Source organism: Paroedura picta, chromosome 4, assembly GCF_049243985.1.
Source record: "Paroedura picta isolate Pp20150507F chromosome 4, Ppicta_v3.0, whole genome shotgun sequence".
Lineage (NCBI taxonomy): Eukaryota > Metazoa > Chordata > Lepidosauria > Squamata > Gekkonidae > Paroedura > Paroedura picta.
In genome coordinates, this window is record NC_135372.1 from 48,148,377 (window position 1) to 48,165,300 (window position 16,924).

At 41.8% G+C, this 16,924-nt stretch overlaps 1 protein-coding gene across 8 annotated transcripts in view; it reads right to left on the reverse strand.

Moving 5' to 3' along the window:
- The window catches only part of KCNT2 (potassium sodium-activated channel subfamily T member 2), a 274,796-nt gene that overhangs the window by 130,219 nt on the left and 127,653 nt on the right, over positions 1 to 16,924 (reverse strand). For all 8 annotated transcript variants that reach the window (XM_077332711.1, XM_077332710.1, XM_077332706.1 and 5 more), the window contains exon 9: positions 15,992 to 16,086. In XM_077332711.1, coding sequence (XP_077188826.1) covers positions 15,992 to 16,086 — 95 coding nt within the window. The remainder of the gene's footprint in view (positions 1 to 15,991; positions 16,087 to 16,924) is intronic.

Here is a 16,924-nt window from a genome sequence, read left to right on the forward strand (position 1 = left end):
CAAGCATGTGAAGCATTAACCTCCAGGTGGGACTTGGGGATCCCTGGCATTACAGCTTACATTGAGGCTACAAAGATCAATTCCCCTGGAGAGACTGGATGCTTGGGAGGGGTGGACTCTGTCAGTGTACCCTGTTAAGGATCCAGGCTCCATCCTCAAATCTCCAGGAGTTTTCCAGACTAGAACTGGAAACCCTACCCATCCTCCACTGAGGGCCAGGGGGGACCTGGCATTCTAAGTACATGATTAAATGCTTTCCATTGAAATAAAAATGAGTCCTAAACCGGCTACATTTGTCTGCTTGTAGGACATGGAGACAAAAATCCATGGAAGATTATCTCTTTGGCTGCCAATCTCTTTTCCTGTCCATTAAAGCTTTCATTTCCTCTGAGGTTTAAAGGATATCTATAGCGATAACTATATAAAAGTTTAATGTCCATGGCTAAATACCTGTTTACAAAAAATGTGTACCCTTGATTTTTCTTTCCAATGGCAAGTGCTGGTGGAAAGCCTAAAAGGCACAGGATGTACGATGCCAGTGAACAGAAAGCATTAATCTTTTTGTCATCTTTCAAAGGCCAACTTGCAGAACTCTGTTTTTTCAAGGAATAAAGGGGGAAATTGTGTTGGCAGAGTTTAAATTTTCAAAGAGGAGCAGGAAACCAGGATCCTTAAAAGAATAAAATAGTTTTATTAAGATGATAAACAACTTTGTGAATAGGAGAGGAGAGAGATTCCTAGAGTCTGTTCTGTTCATTCAGTCTGTTCCAAAGGCAAACAGGGAGAAAGTGTGCTCAAAGAAGTAGAAGGTCTCCAATGAGCCAATCAGAACATTGGAGATTATTTGATAAATATCAGGAAGTTCCTATCCTAACTATGCAAGAACACATCTCCTCTGATGCCCCCTGAAGGACAGCATTCTTCATGTGCTGTTAAATCATGCCCACTACTGATCTTGAATATTCAAACAAATTGTTTGTGAGGCATAAGTTTCCCCAAAGTCACTAAACTAAGGATATGGCTGTTCTGAAAACACAAACAACTCTTTATATGTGAGTGTGGTAGGTGTGATACCCCTCCAAACATTAGGAAACAGAATTGTACTTACCTGTAACTGTTATTCACTGATGTTTTCTGTGCACACACACTTTGGGACTGTGCATGCAGAGGCCTAGCATGGACATTTTCTTTCCTAATTTTACAAAATCTCCAATAGCGGATGGACTACCCAGCTGGGAACCAGCACATGCATGCATTTTTTCTCACCTATCATGTATAAGTAGCACCCTACCTTTCCCCTCAGTTCCACCTAAGCTGCATGAGAATCCCATCAGTTAAAATAGGACATGTGAGAGTTCCCAGTGGGGAAGGAGGGAGGAAGTATGTGTCTGCACAGAATACACCGATGAACAACAGTTACAGGTAAATGTCTATTGTCCATCTTCTTGTGCAGACCACATTGCCCTATCCTTCTTGCGGCGCCAATAACATGCAAATAACTATTGAACTACTTACTATCAGAGGTAACAACTCTCCCTGGAACAAGGCATATAAGACTGCTCTACCTACATCTGTACCCTTTCTAGACTCTCAATTTACTGCATAATGCTTTACAAAGGTGTTTTCTGAAACTACAGTTGCAGCCTTGCAGATGTTGATCAAAGGAATACAATGCTGGAAAGCAGTCAGTGAACATTGACCTCTCATAGAATGAGTTGTCACATCCAAACATCCAAACAATCCCCTCTACCTGCAGACCTGTTGCATCAGTGATTAGCAGCTATCAACCATCTGGAATAGACTATGATGTAGCTGCCATACCCTTCTTGCAGCCCCAATAACATGCAAATAAAGACCTAGCTCTACAAAAAGGTGCGGTTCTTTTAAGATAGTACAAAACAGTCATCCTAACATCCAAAGTATGCAGGGATGATTCCACATCAAAAACAAGGGACAGGACAAAAGCAGAAATGAATATTTCTTGGGCCAATTAAATCTATATACCACTTTTGGAAAAACTCCAAGCTCAGTTATAGCACCATTCATCAAACCCCTTAAGACAAGGAGGGTTGCCAACTAACTAACCACCCACCCATGGGCAGAAGTGACTCCAACAAAAAACACAATCTTCTTAGTAAGCAATGCCAACAGACATAAAGTGAAGGGTTTTTATGAAGATTTCATAAGCATCACCAGAACCAATGACAATGACCACTGAGAAACTATCCGAAGAATTGATGGGAAAGCATTCAACAACCCTTTAAGGAAATGTTGTGCCAACTTGTGAGAGAAAAAAAGGTATTATATTTATTCATGGAATGCAGCAATAGCCACCAAGTGGGTCCTGACAGAAAACACTGCCATGCCCCTTCTAGCTAAATTTAGGAGGTACTGTAATATCAAAGCCAATGGGCAAGTGAAAGAACATTCACCTCTTGAGGAGGTCCATTCCTGGAACCCCTCCAATTCTGGCTACAAGCATAACATGCTGATGGCTTGTGAGCTCGAAGCAAAACATTTTTAACCTCTTTAGAGAGTAGAGAAGAGAATGAATCATCTAGGTCAGTTATGCAAACGCTAGCAGGGGCTCATGGGAATTGTAGTCCATGGACATCTGGAGGACCACAGGTTGACTACCCCTGATCTAGGTGGTTAAGTACAGATGTAACTCCCTGATGGAGGGAGCTCTGGACTAGGAGGTCTGAAATTAGGGTCAGGGGGGATCAAGTTTCCTCCCACTAGCCAAATCTGGCATAGCCAAATGATAAGAATACAGTCTATCTGATCTGCCATCAACTTTCCTACTACTTTCCTAGAGAGCCAGTTTGGTGTAGTGGTTAGGAGTGCGGACTTCTAATCTGGCATGCCGGGTTCGATTCTGCACTCCCCCACATGCAGCCAGCTGGGTGACCTTGGGCTCGCTACGGCACTGATAAAATTGTTCTGACCGAGCAGTGATATCAGGGCTCTCTCAGCCTCACCCACCTCACAGGGTGTCTGTTGTGGGGAGAGGAATGGGAAGGTGACTGTAAGCCACTTTGAGCCTCCTTCGGGTAGGGAAAAGCGGCATATCAGAACCAACTCCTCTTCTTCTTCTTCTACTTTGCTAAGGAGTAGGAAGTAGGGAAAGCATAAAAAAGAATCTGCAACCATTTGATCAGAAAACAGGGAGACTTCTTGGATTCCATAGTGGCGGAAAGGTTGACCTGTGGGTAACCCCATCAGTTGAAAACCTCTTGTATATAGTTGTCTTGTATGGACCATTCATAGTGTGAAATGAAGATGCTATTCAGGTTGTCCACCTGTACATTCCATATGCCCACAATGTATATAGCTCTGAGAGTAGAATCCAGACATGTGGCCAACTGCCAGGGCTCCATCACATCCATACTGAGGCACCTGGAGCTGCTACCACCTTGTTTGTTGACATAATACACAGAAGCTGAATTGTCCAACTGGATCAGGACCTTCTTCCCCTTGTGCATATCTGAAAATAAGATAAGGGCAAACTTCACCACATAAAGGCTCAGCAGACTGATGGCCATCAGTCTTGTACCAACAAATTCTGGCAGTGAATATCTCACCCTAACAGAGAAGCACAAGTAGTTACGGTACTCAGAAACCAAACAAGACCCCTGAAAACAAATTATGGTCCACTAGCTAGCTGGTCAGTGACCTAACCACTGGCCTAAGTAGTATAGGGTAAAAATTTGGGGGTGGGGTGCATCTGAAATCCTGTTTCCTATCAAACGAAAGTTGTAACAGTCTCACATGTAACCTGGACAAAGGAATCACAACTATAGTTAGAACTATGAGCTCAAGTGACCATTGAAAAGCTTGAACACATTGCCAACGTTTATACCCAAACAGATAAATCATAGTTTTAATGTTCCTAGTTCTATAAAGGGGAGGAAAGCCTTCCCAGCAATTAAGTCTTCGACTACCCCAATAAACTGTTCTCATTGCATACAGAAAAGGTGAGACTTCACTATATTGACCATAAGATTAAGTTTATTACATGTTGTGAGGGCTAAATGGACTGAGAGCCAGTTTGGTGTAGTGGTTAGGAGTGCGGACTTCTAATCTGGCATGCCGGGTTCGATTCTGCACTCCCCCACATGCAACCAGCTGGGTGACCTTGGGCTCGACACGGCTCTGATAAAGCTGTTCTGACTGAGCAGTGAGATCAGGGCTCTTTCAGCATCACCTACCTCACAGGGTGTCTGTTGCGGGGAGAGGAATGGGAAGGCGATTGTAAGCCGCTTTGAGCCTCCTTCGGGTAGGGAAAAGTGGCATATAAGAACCAACTACTACTACTACTACTACCACTACTTCCTCCTCCTCCTCCTCCTCCTCCTCCTCCTCCTCCTCCTCCTCCTCCTCCTCCTCCTCTTCTTCTTCTTCTTCTTCTTCTTCTTCTTCTTCTTCTTCTTCTTCTTCTAATGTCACAGAAGCCACCAGAAGCCAATCATCCAGCTAATACAACCCTGCTTATAATGGCACTATGGGTTTCCTGTCTGGACATATGAGATACAGCTGCATGAACTGAGATCATCACTCCACATTAAGCAATGCAATTAAATGGACATTAGAAACCTTTGATTTCTGGGTCATTGGTTGAGAAACAAGTGTTCCAATGAAATATTAGCCTCTTTATGCAAAGGTAAAACCTCTCTATCTAAAAATACTGCTTCCATAGGGTATTTCATTAATTATGAAGAGTTTTGTATCAGTTCACTTCAGGCATTAAAAGTGGCCAGATCTGAAGCATTACTTGCTTTCATGTACTTAACAATTTCCTGTAGATTAATTTTTAAGCCACTGGAATCTTCAACAGAGAAGGACTCAGGTGGCAGAGCTGGACTAAAAATCTAGAAAATTATTGCTACAGTAGATCTTGATGTCCCACCTGTCTGATTCAGTATAAAAACGCTCTTATCTGTACTGCTTAATACAAACCTTAATCAATGCAAATTGCAGTTTGCCAGTTCATGGAACCAGAACCATGATGCAATGTTTGAAGAATGTGTTGTCTGGCACTTCACTCCTCACATGAACAGGTTTATGTGCAAGTGAACTGGGACTTGAGCTGCAGAACTGACTGTGTGTGACGGATACTGAGCCAGCTACTGAGCAGCTAAGGGGAAAAGCTAGTTTATTTTTTTTCTTATCATCTCTCGGAGGTAATGCTTCAAAAATAAATTGTGTGAGGTGAATGAGCAAGCTTCACACAAATGCGGATTGCAATTTGTGATTCAGGGGTGATGCCTTGCATCCTTCCCCTCCTTTCTGCCCCAGTGCAGGCCTAATTTCCTGATCTTTTAATCTTGGTCATACTCCAAGTATACATACAACCACCTAGAGATGAACCTACACAATCAGATCAGGCATCAAAATAAAACACCACAGTCGTGGATCAACTATCAGCATACTTGGAAGAAGCTTTGGGCCTCAACCCATCCCAGTCAGGTTTCTTGCCTGGCGTGTGTGCGCTGAGTTACACAATGGCGCCTGTTCTTCCCCCCCACCTCCCATGGTGCAGCACTGGCTGCATCGGCCTGGAACAGCCGATTCAGATTGCCACCGCGCACAACCCTAGTCTCCATTAACCTCTGGTTTAAACTCAATCTCAATCCACCAGAACTAACTCCTTTGATATAGTTACCAATCCACATGAAAGAAGGCTGTTAGGACCAAGTTGGGCTTTCCCTCTCTCTTTGTTTTGAAAATAGAGTACAAGCAGGCTAAACAAGTCTTAACGGGTGGTGGGCAGGCAGATTTTGAAAGGACACTGGCTTTCCTGGCTACAGAGAGCTCTAGGCATGTAAGTTTCTCCAGCTGCATAGCTCTCCCAATTGGAGATTTTTAGTCACAGGTAGGCTTTTTTCCTGGCTAGATGCCAAGTACTCCCTTCAGCAGTTTTGGGGGGGTCAATACTTAAAGGTCCCCAAAGTGGAAAGGCTATGTCCCCCTGTGGATTAGGGGAGATAGGAAATACAGAGCATGTTCTTCTCTGTTACCTCTTTTACCAAGAAACTCATTCCAAGTTTATTCTCCCTTTTCTTAGTAGGCATCCTGGGTGATCAGACTCAGCATACACAGCATTGCTATTTATAGATGGAAATCCACAGGTATTAGCACTTACTGCAAAAGTTTTGCATGGTAGCATTTAGAATTCACCAATTACCGGTGTCTTAAGTTTATTTATACAACATAGTATTTTAATGTTCTTTTATCTACTGCTGACGTAGTTCCTCTGAACATGTACTTCTCACTGAATTTTACCTTATGTGTGGGACTAATTTATATTATAATTTGATGGAAGATTTATGCTGGTCTATGACCATAATAAAAATGGACTAATTGATAGCTATATGCTCATTCCAATACCTACGGGTTGTAGAATTTAAGAAATCATGATGCAGTTCACCTTCAGAATTGTGGCATGGTGGCTGGCTGATACATTCACACAAGCTGGACAATATACAGTTTTACTTAATTCCTCATTTTATAAACTCTTTCGTATGTATTCATTTTCTGTCTTCGCTTATATGGAAATCCTCACTAATAAATTCTCTGTGTTCTTGTTTACATTTCCTTTCATTTATGTGGATTATAAAGTCATCTTCATAGCTGATTAGTTTTATATAGCGTATCATCAGCTTCATTAGACAAGCTACAGAAATAACTAACACAGTAAAGTGATTTTCCCTTCCTTCGTCTTACAATTGAGACTTATCTTAACAGTAAATATTGTATATACTACTTTAAAATGTAATTTTTACAAACATTTTGGGCTGCACATACCGTCATGAATTTGGGGGTGACCTTCGATGCTTCCCTTACTAAGGAGGCACAGGTTACTAAAGTAGCATGCCAGGCTTTCTTCAGTCTATACCAGGCAAAGCTAACTGGCCCTAACTGGCCCCAGAAAACCTTGACTTCCTGCTTTCCATTCCTAAAGTCACCCACCCCACTCTAACCTACGGTATTATTATCCTAGTAGTGGTGTGATTTCTGTCAGTCTTCATTCCAGCCTTTGCACTTACAAACTTTGCCCCCACCAACAAAACAAAACTTTTTTCAATCAATAAGGAACTCTCCTACCCTGCTTTGGGGTGTTACTGGTTCTCACAGTAACTGGATTAACAACATTGAAGTGTCTCCCAGGCTCCAGACAGGGCAGGTTGGTGGGTTCCTGCCAAATTAAAACTTTGTCAATGGTTGAGAAAGGGTGATCTTGGGGGGACAAAGCCACCCACCAATGAAACAGGAAATGTCATTCCATTTCTGGGGGTTGGGGAACTACATTTCCAAACACTCTACAGATACCACAACATGAAGGGCTAGCAGATAAGCCCCTGTATGCTCTGGGCAGTAGGAAATTTTGGAGTTTTCCAAGTAGCCACAGAAATAAGCTTTGAGGAGTTATTCCACACATCTCCAGAATGTCAAGCAACTGATGGGACATCACCTTTTAAGCTCCATGGCCTTCCAGTCTCCCTGCTGACATAGAAAAGTTGAGTATATGGTGAGAACTCACCCAGGTCCAAGTCCCTGACAGTGTCTGAGACCAGGTCACGCCATACTGAATGGGTCAATGTGCACATTGCCATGCCTTCCCATTGTCGTGCTACCAACTTGAGAGCTAGTCACTGCAAATATCCTCCTGTTACCTTCTGTCACTATGGTTCTTCCAAAAATACAGCCCCTGGTGGAGCTGTCTGAGTTCTGTAAGGCCTGTAAAATGGAGCTCTTCTGCCAGGTCTTTGGTTGTGGCCGGGACCAGGAACAACTTGGGCCCCTCCTCCTCCGGCTGACATTGTATCATCAGACAAACCCACATCCTGTCGTGACTGGCTGAAGATCGGGGAGAATTGGGGACTATGTTGCTGCTTGTGTTTAAAACTTTTAAGATGTTGATTAGTTTTATTGGGGGTTTTACTGTTTATAGATAAGCCGCCACGAGTCCTCAGAAAGTGGTGGGATAGAAATTGGATGGATGGACAGATAGACAGACGGACAAAGTCTGGACTCCCAAGAGTCCATACTCATGTTCTCTTATCCTCCTTGACTCTCAGTATTTGAACAATGATCACCGTGTAGGACTCATCCAGCTCAAATTTGTTTACTGTTCAACAACATTTCTATTTTGGATGGTCCATGTACTTTCATGCTGATAGTCACAAGACAGAGATTTTGTGTTCTAGTGTCTCACTTCCTTCTGCTGTTCCTGTATTTCATGAATCCAGGAGTCTGGGTGGGGAGTTTGATTTTTTTAGCGGCCCTATCGTCTTTTCAAGGCAAGGAGCATTCAGAGGTGCTTTGCAGGGAATAATACTGCATCCCAATGTTGCATGTTAATTTTATTTAATGAATAAGAAGTTTTTGTTTTATTTTTGAAGAAAAGTCGGGGAAATATAGAAAAGTTAAGCATCTGTCCTCTTCATTTCCATAATTAAGGAAGTAGCCTTGCATTTCCTGACAATGCTCTGGTCTGTCCCTTCTGTAGAAAACAAATGTTCTGACTTTTAAAATTCAACACACTATTACCTAGCCATCTGGGCTTATTCAGTGATTCAATTCATTTAATATATCAGTTATGAAGAATGTACAAATACTATAAATAGACTAAATTCCTTCAACAGCCAGGCTCTATTCTTATTAGCTACTTTAGTCTTAATGGCCAGTTTTTTGTAGTATAAACATTTATCCACAGGAAGGAACAAGGTAACTAGATCATCTGGTACAGACTTGATAAGACAGCCAGTGGATGGGCCATATTGTAACTTCATTACAATAATTATGAAATAACAGTATACAAGTTGTGGTCTCTAATTATCTGGCACTGCAGGGGCAAAACAATCATTTAAAGGAATTTGCTTAAGCTACTCTCGATTACTACTGATGGTGGAACAATTCAACTTGCCAGAGCAAAAGCTCTTATATATTTAGGGTCGGATATGAAAAGTACACATTTGTGAGAGTTAAATTTGAGAGTTAAATTTATAGAAAAAGACAGTATACATATACTGGTATTCTATACTGCAAACTATTTCACTAGTACTCTGGCCTCTTCAGAATCAGAATAAACAAGCACAATTAGTTCCTGAGTTATTACTTTACCCCATTTATTCCTATAGGTATCCTCGATTACAAAATAGGCAGAATTCAAGTAGAGTCTCTGCTACAAATAGTGAATCAAAAATTTATGGCTGCTAATAGGCACAACTCCCTATAAGACATATCTACTTCAATCATTCACGCAGGAAGTCCCAGAATAGCTCTGAGAAATTTCTATATTTGGATTACATCAATCAAGCTAAATAGGTACTCCATAAGGTAACTGCTTTGGCCGTATCCACCTGATCACAGAAGAAATAGTATCCCTTTAGTATAATAAAACCAAATAGCAACAGAACCAGGCTGGCTTTCACTTGTGCCCATTTGTGCACATTTGCAGTCTGATCTAACCCAACTCTCAGTTTTGGGGGCAGAGTGATAATTCAAATGTGGGAGAACAAAGAAAATCTTATACAAATAAATTTAGTATTCAATGAAGACTCTTGATTCCTCCCTTTTTATTTATTTATCTATTCGTTCGTTCATTCATTCATTCAATTTTTAGCCCGCTGCTCCAAGAATTGGCTCCCAGCAGGTTACATAAAAATTCAATTGTACAATAAAACACATAAAATCCCATTAAAAACCCCGTAAAAATTACAGTGATTCTAGATGGTGAAAATCATATACTTTCCATGAAACGTTCAGAGGCAACATGGGGCTGGATGATTGGAGCCAAATGTAATCATTCCAGCCGGGGGGTGGGGGCCTGTAACACCTGCTTTAACACCGGCACCTGGTGGAAGAGCTCCATTTTGCAGGCCCTCCAGAAAGCAGAAAGCTCTCCGAGGGCCCACAACTCCTCTGGGAGTTCCAGGTATGGGCCAGGACCAAAAAGGCCGTGGCCATGGTCAAGGCCAGGCGAGCCTCCCTAAGGCCAGGAATGGTTAATAAGTTGAAATCTGCTGAGCGTAAAGCCCTGCCAGGGATGCAGGGCATGAGGTGGTCCCTCAAATATGTAAGTCCCAGACCGCTCTAGCCATCTCCTCTCTTCTTATCATGAAGCTCCCTGGTATACCATGGAGCCCATTTTAGATAAGGGTGGCAAGGGCAACTGGGGCTGATTTCGTCTATGGCTGCTGTTAGACAATCTTGCCAATCTGCCACCAGTACCGTCAACAAGTCACCGGGAGGCATCAGGTCCCACAGAGCATTCCGGCATCCTATGGGATCCATAAGTGTGCACTAAAATCTGCCCACCGCCAAAATAGGTAAGGGGTGGCATCCGTAGTCTGACCATGGCATAGCCAAAGCTGATTCCAGCACCACCTCTATCCCAGCACCAAAAATCAGATTGAGGGTGTGGCCAGCTTGATGAGTGGGCTCGGTAACAAATTGCGAGAGTCCCACTGTTGCCATGGATGACACCAGGTCCGAGCCAAGTCCTGAAGATGGTGAATCCGCATGGACACTGGAGTCTCCCAGAACAGTAAGTCGAGGAAACTGCAATGCCCAGGCAGCTACTGATCTGCATCAAATAACTATTTCTTTTCCCTTTCCTTTTTGATGGTATTTTTCTCAGTAATGGAATAGTGATGATGATTTAAGAGACGAGGTATTTGGTGTCTTTTAATTTTTGTATTGATTATGTGCTCCACACTGTTGGTTTTCTAGATTAATTTATATTTTGTATTTATGTTGAATGGTTTTGAATACAATATGAATGTATACTTACACACACAATCATGCAATATATATCATACATATAGGTTTAATGCTGATTAAATGGTAGAGAAATAAGACTGGAAAATATGTACTGTTTATGGAGAAATTTCAGTAAGTTGTCTATGGTCCGCCTCTTCTTAGGAGTGTTTATATCTCCGAGTTAAACAAATTTGGTAGATGAATTGGAGTAACTGCAAAATGTGTTTTAATGTGTTATTTTAATACTATTTATGACTGATGTGACCTGCCCTGATTCCCATGGGAAGGCCAGGCTATATAAAAATAAAGTTTTTTATTATGATGATTATAATTATTAAAGAAAGGTTGACTCACTCTCCCCCAGTGTCTCGCTATCCCATTTTCCATTCCTTCACAACAGGAGACAGAGCTGAGAATGTCAGTGACTTTGCGTGACTTAGTGGTCTATGGCATTACATCAGCTGGAGTTTTTTATGTAAAGGATTCCCTCTCTCCCAAGGGTCAAGTGTTTCAGTTTCCAAAAAAGTGTTATTTTACTAGTAGGAAGCAACTTAAAGAAGTATGTTAAAGCAAAGGTCAATATAGCAAGATTGGCCACAGAAAAAACAAACCTAAAACAGTATTAGCTATGTTTAACTTTTACTCCATTGAATGGCCCATGTTCTCATTCATTTTGAGGAGCTGGTCAGTCTACTTTGTCTCTGAATAAGCTACTCAGGTTCATTCCCCTGGGGTTCCAGGTTAGGGTTGCTATAGGTCACTATTATTATTGTTGCAGTCCATTTATGTGTTACGTAGAAACAAAGTTCCATGTACTGTTCACGTTTCATGTGAACCACCCTGAGCCTAAGGGGAGGGCGGTATACAAATATATAATAAATAAATAAGTAAACGGGTATTATTTTGGCATCAAAGAGATCGCTATTCATAACATCCTTCCTAACTGGAGGCCTGTGCCATCAGCTCTTGAAATAATCTCCACATTTCATAGCACTATAGAAAAATCATGAGACTTTTAAAAATTCCTCTCCTGCTTTTTTTTTTTTTTTTACTGGAGGCATAATTTGGATTCAGTCTTCACTTCCACCCAAGATTACTATGAAAGTGCAATTAAACTGACTGACCATTCATCAAAATACAATTCCATTTTATTTTTCAGTAACTTTGCCAAAATGTATCTGGGAGGCATCATTTATTGCCACAGTCAAGCACAGTGTGTGAAGAAGTGCTATATTTAAACACAGACCAAAAAGCAGGAGTTGGAAGCTCCTGGGGGCAGGCAGGAGAACATACAGTCCTGGATAACACAGGAGTTCCCCCTCTCCCTCCCCCCAGCTTCTTAAAGGACACAAAGTGAGTTGTTATATGAACATCTGGTTTGACCCACTGTATTTTCAGAATTAGCATGGATAACTATTCTGTAATTCAAGGCTCATTGGAAACTTCAACAGATCAAGTTTCCCTTCTGCATTGGTTGTTCCATGCTAAAGGACACTATCATGTGGCAAGTTTGATATCACAACAACTGTTAATGGAAGGCACCTCTGTGGGCATTTCCGGACATCGTTAAAAATACACATAATCGCGCCTTCCAGCCCCTCCTCACCTTTTTTGCTGTCTTGCTCTTCTGCTGCCATTTTCTGCTTCTCCCCCTCCCTTCTCCCATCCCCAGAAGAAGAGGAAGAGGAGTTGGTTCTTATATGCCACTTTTCTCTACCCAAAGGAAGCTTAAAGCGGCTTACAGTTGCCTTCCCTTCCCTCTCCCCACAATAGACACCTTGTGAGGTGGGTGATGCTGAGAGAGCCCTGATATCACTGCTTGGTCAGAACAGTTTTATCAGTGCCATGGCAAGCCCAAGGTCACCCAGCTGGCTGCATGTGGAGGAGTGAAGAATCGAACCGGGCATGCTAGATTAGAAGTGTGCACTCCTAACCACTACACCAAACTGGTATAGTGCGAGGGTGGGTCATTGGAGGCGGAGACAGTGCTTCTTTGCTGCATACTTTTTTTTTTTTTTTTTGCTGATGGCCTGTTGGTTGCTCTCTGGTAGGTAGTGCTACATATGTTGATGAATCCACTTTTTGGGATTCACAAACTAGCACTTTAAAATGGAGGATGTTTACTACTCAGACACTGCATGTGGAGGGGACAGAATAGAATGACAATGAAAGGTAAGTATCTCACTATTTTTAAAGGATGTGGAAATCCTCTGTGAATTGAATTACCTTGCTTGTTCATTCACACTGCAGCCTAGAGCTCTCCCCAAAATGCTGCTCTGAGAGACAGAAAGGGGGAATCTGAGAAAATGCTCCCTTCGATTAACTGAAAAGGGGAATTCTGTAAGATTTCTCTGTGGTTCCCTCACATAGCATACAATTATTATCCTGGACTAGTATCTGAGATTTCACCAACCATACTCTCAAGTAAAATATAAAATAAAGGCCCTGGGCAAGCCAGCATAGCCAACTGATTGCATCTAACTTATCTGCCACTGGATAAGGCTTTTATCACAGCAGCACAATTCATTGGGTCTAGAATTGTCCTTATGTGCCTCTGGGAATGCATGGAGGTACTAAAAACTTGTAGCTGGGAGGCATTCATGTAGAAGCACCATTTTATGAATCATTGATTTTGAGGAGTCCCACCACTTATTGATATGCTGCTCTGACAAAGCTAACTGTTATCCAGTAGATCTTGTTGACCGCTTGGAAGTGCTAGTTCACCTAAATGGCAGGGAGTTGCTGTGGCTCAGTGGCAGAGCAACAGATGTTTGAGTACACAAGACTGGCTTTGATGGACTACGGGTCTGACTGATAAGGAGGCTTCATGAGTTTACATGTTCGCTTCCATATTACCCTGAACATTGTGAGTTGCACAATGCCCTACACATCCTGGGAATTGAAAGTGGTGTCTGTCGAGTACTTGAACTTGAAAGTGGCTTAGTCTGAAATAAAGCCGTTAAATAATTGTATCTGTTCAACTAACTTGGGAGCTATGAGAATTTCAGAGAAAATCTAGAGATAAAAACTGTAGGAAAAGATCAAGCTCCCATGGAAGTGACTTCAAAACTGCTGCATAAATTCCAGGCCGTTCTTGTCAGTACCCACGTTACATGAATCCTTTGGACACAAAGCAACCCAACCAGGCATATACGTTTATGGATATATTTCCTCATCAGACTGTGTGGTAGTAAAGGCCAAGAAAAACCAGTCCATAAGATTTCAGGTACGCAAATATGAATACCACTAGGCATGTTTGAATTGAATATGGAGTTATGAAAGGACTGAGATATGAACCTACAGATCCAATGTTTCTTTTCAAAATATTTATGACATGATTTCAGCCACCCATCTGCAATAATACAGGACAACTATGCTTATCAATGAAATTTCATGAGTTACTCTAATCGGGGGGGGGGGAGGGGAAACTGTGTCTCTGCCAGCAAGAGTGCATCAAGCTTTTTCTGACATAGTGGTCCCCAACAGTGTTGTTTTCTCTTATTTCACATCCATGTTGCAGGGGCTGCAATGAAAAACTCTATTCTAGGCTTTTGCAAAACTTCTTATGCAGGTGCTTTGTGGAGTTCAACCAGCAAACGTCAAAACAGCCTTGCAAATAAATAATTCCTAGTCAATATTAATATTTAGTATAAACATAATGTGCAAAAGCCCAAAAAAGCAAAAACATTAAGAGTTCCCAGATCAACAGAGCACTGTTTTAAGACAACCGGATGGCATTTTCAATCCATACTGCAGGCTATCACCGCTTCATTCCCTTCGCTAGTCATTGTGTTGTTGTGTATTACTGCTGCTATTTAGCTTATTTTCCCCCTCTTCTGAAAAGGGCAGAACAAGGTCAGAATATAATGATGCATAATAAGCCACAATCTGCAGATGCTGAAGGCAACCATAATTGCTGTAGGTCAACTTGCCATTTTCTCTCAGCCTTTCCTGTCAGTTATCAAACTGCATGACGTATCTGAACATAACGTTCTCTTCCTAGAAGTGTTCTCTGGCTTGTCAGTCACAGGCTCTAGCAAGGGAATACCGCCTTTTGCCCACAGCCAGTCTGAGTCTCAGTAAGAAGAGGCACATTTGATATTATGTGAAGTTCTTCAGTGCAGTGTTACAAGGGGAAACAGGCATCAATAAATAAGAAAGCCTAGCCTCATCAGAGAACACCAATGCTGTGATTCTCACACAATGAGGACATGTTGAGATGTCCAGTTTGTACTAGAACTGAAGTGTATCTTTCCAAACAGATCTAAATTTAAGGCTCTGCATACAAATGGCATGGCATGACTTTTTACAATAGCTTTTACTCAAAGCAAAGACTCAGGTTTAGCTTCCAAGTGCGAACTTCTTTAGTTTGCAAACATGTTTCAATAATTTCCTTTCAATAATGTTTCTTCTCCTCCCTAAATGCAACAGCTTGTCACGTTCATATCCCCTACACAAACACTTCATGTTTAATTCCATCCCAATGCTAAGGAAATCAAAATTAATACTTTCCCAAAGCCTTCACCACACCAGGTGTTGACTGTTCGGCAACTTCCTTCCTTAAACAAACTATTCTTGAGATGTTACAGGCATGATATGCTCTGCAGAAGACTCAATTCTGCCTTTTCTATAATACGGTAACATTCTCACCTAAGCTGCAATGCTTGCATAAACAGGGAAATATTATTTTCCCTACTCACTTCATGCAATTGCCCCCTCACCCCAGATCTGCTGGATCACTAAACAGGTTCCAAAATTACATGTAATTAGAACTACCTCTGTTGTAACCCAAAAATTACAATAGTAGTGATATAATAAAGGGTGCTGTGGCACCTTAAAACCTAACAAATATATCACATCATAAGCATAAGAGGGGTCATGCTATCGGTTTGGTATGCAGGAGGACCCAAATTCAACCCTTGGCATCTCCCGTTAATGTGAAAGACTTCTAAATGAGGTCCTGCAGAACCAGTCGAAGTCAATGACGTTTATTGTGATGGAACAATGGGCTGATTCCGTATAAGGCAGCTTTGCATGTAAGTTTTTATGGGTCAGCGTCCACTTCATTAGATATATTACTTCTGTTCATGCTACAAGAAAAGTGCACACACAAGAGTTTCAAGAAATGTACATACACCAAACAAGCGTGCACTCTTGTTATTTTAGCTACGGCAGGCTAACACAGCTACTGTATGGAAGCAGTAGGAATGGTATTAGTACTTACCAAGTAAAGATAAGACACAGTAATGTAGATATTAAAATCAGAACTTGGTTGAACATCGCAGATTGTGTCCGCTGGATGGCTCTGTGGAGGTCATTCTAGATCAAAAGAAAAAGGGGAAATGGACAGTGTTGAGGCAACCTGTATACAGGTCCAAATACCTACTTCTAAACAAGGCCCTAGAATGTGGATAAATCTGCAAACAGGATCATTCCCAGGGGAATTCCAGGTCTTGCAGAAAAATCCAAAAATTGTAAAATAAAAATCAGGAGTAAGCACAGCTCTCATTCCCAGGATAATCTCTCTGGACTTACCCAGGAGAAAAAATGATTCTCAGTTTGAAACCCACTCTGCTAACAACAGGGAAGCCTTCCAAGCCAGTGGCAATAAGAAAAAATGGTGCAAGATCAGCAATACAATATGGGCTCCTCAACATCCCAGTTCATTCCTTACCAACATCTGCTTAGTACACCCAAACAAAGGGGGGCGGAGCTGTGGGTACCACCTATGATTCCCCTGATGTTCATTAGAGTGTTTATTGTTGCCAAACTGAGCATGGGCATCCTTGCTTATAAGGAGCTTAGGAGGAAGTCAATAAGGAAATGGTTAGGCTCTCCAAGCTGCAAAGAAGACAGCAATGGAGAGGAACAGGAAGCCGGTTCTACAAACCCTCCCTTCCTCAGTTCTGAGGCACTTCATGCCCCAAAAGAGAACAATAGATGAGGGAGCCAATGAGGGCAGGAGCACAAACACCCCTCAGCCTCACAGGGAATTTTTTAAGGGTCACAACTTGAAGAAATGTCTACATTTTCACAGATGAAACTTAAAACAGGCAACCTCATGATATAACGAGATCATTATTGCCATTATGAGAACTGCAATCCTCTAGAAGGCAACAGAGGTGAGAGGGAAACAAGAAGGAGATTGGGAGAGTGA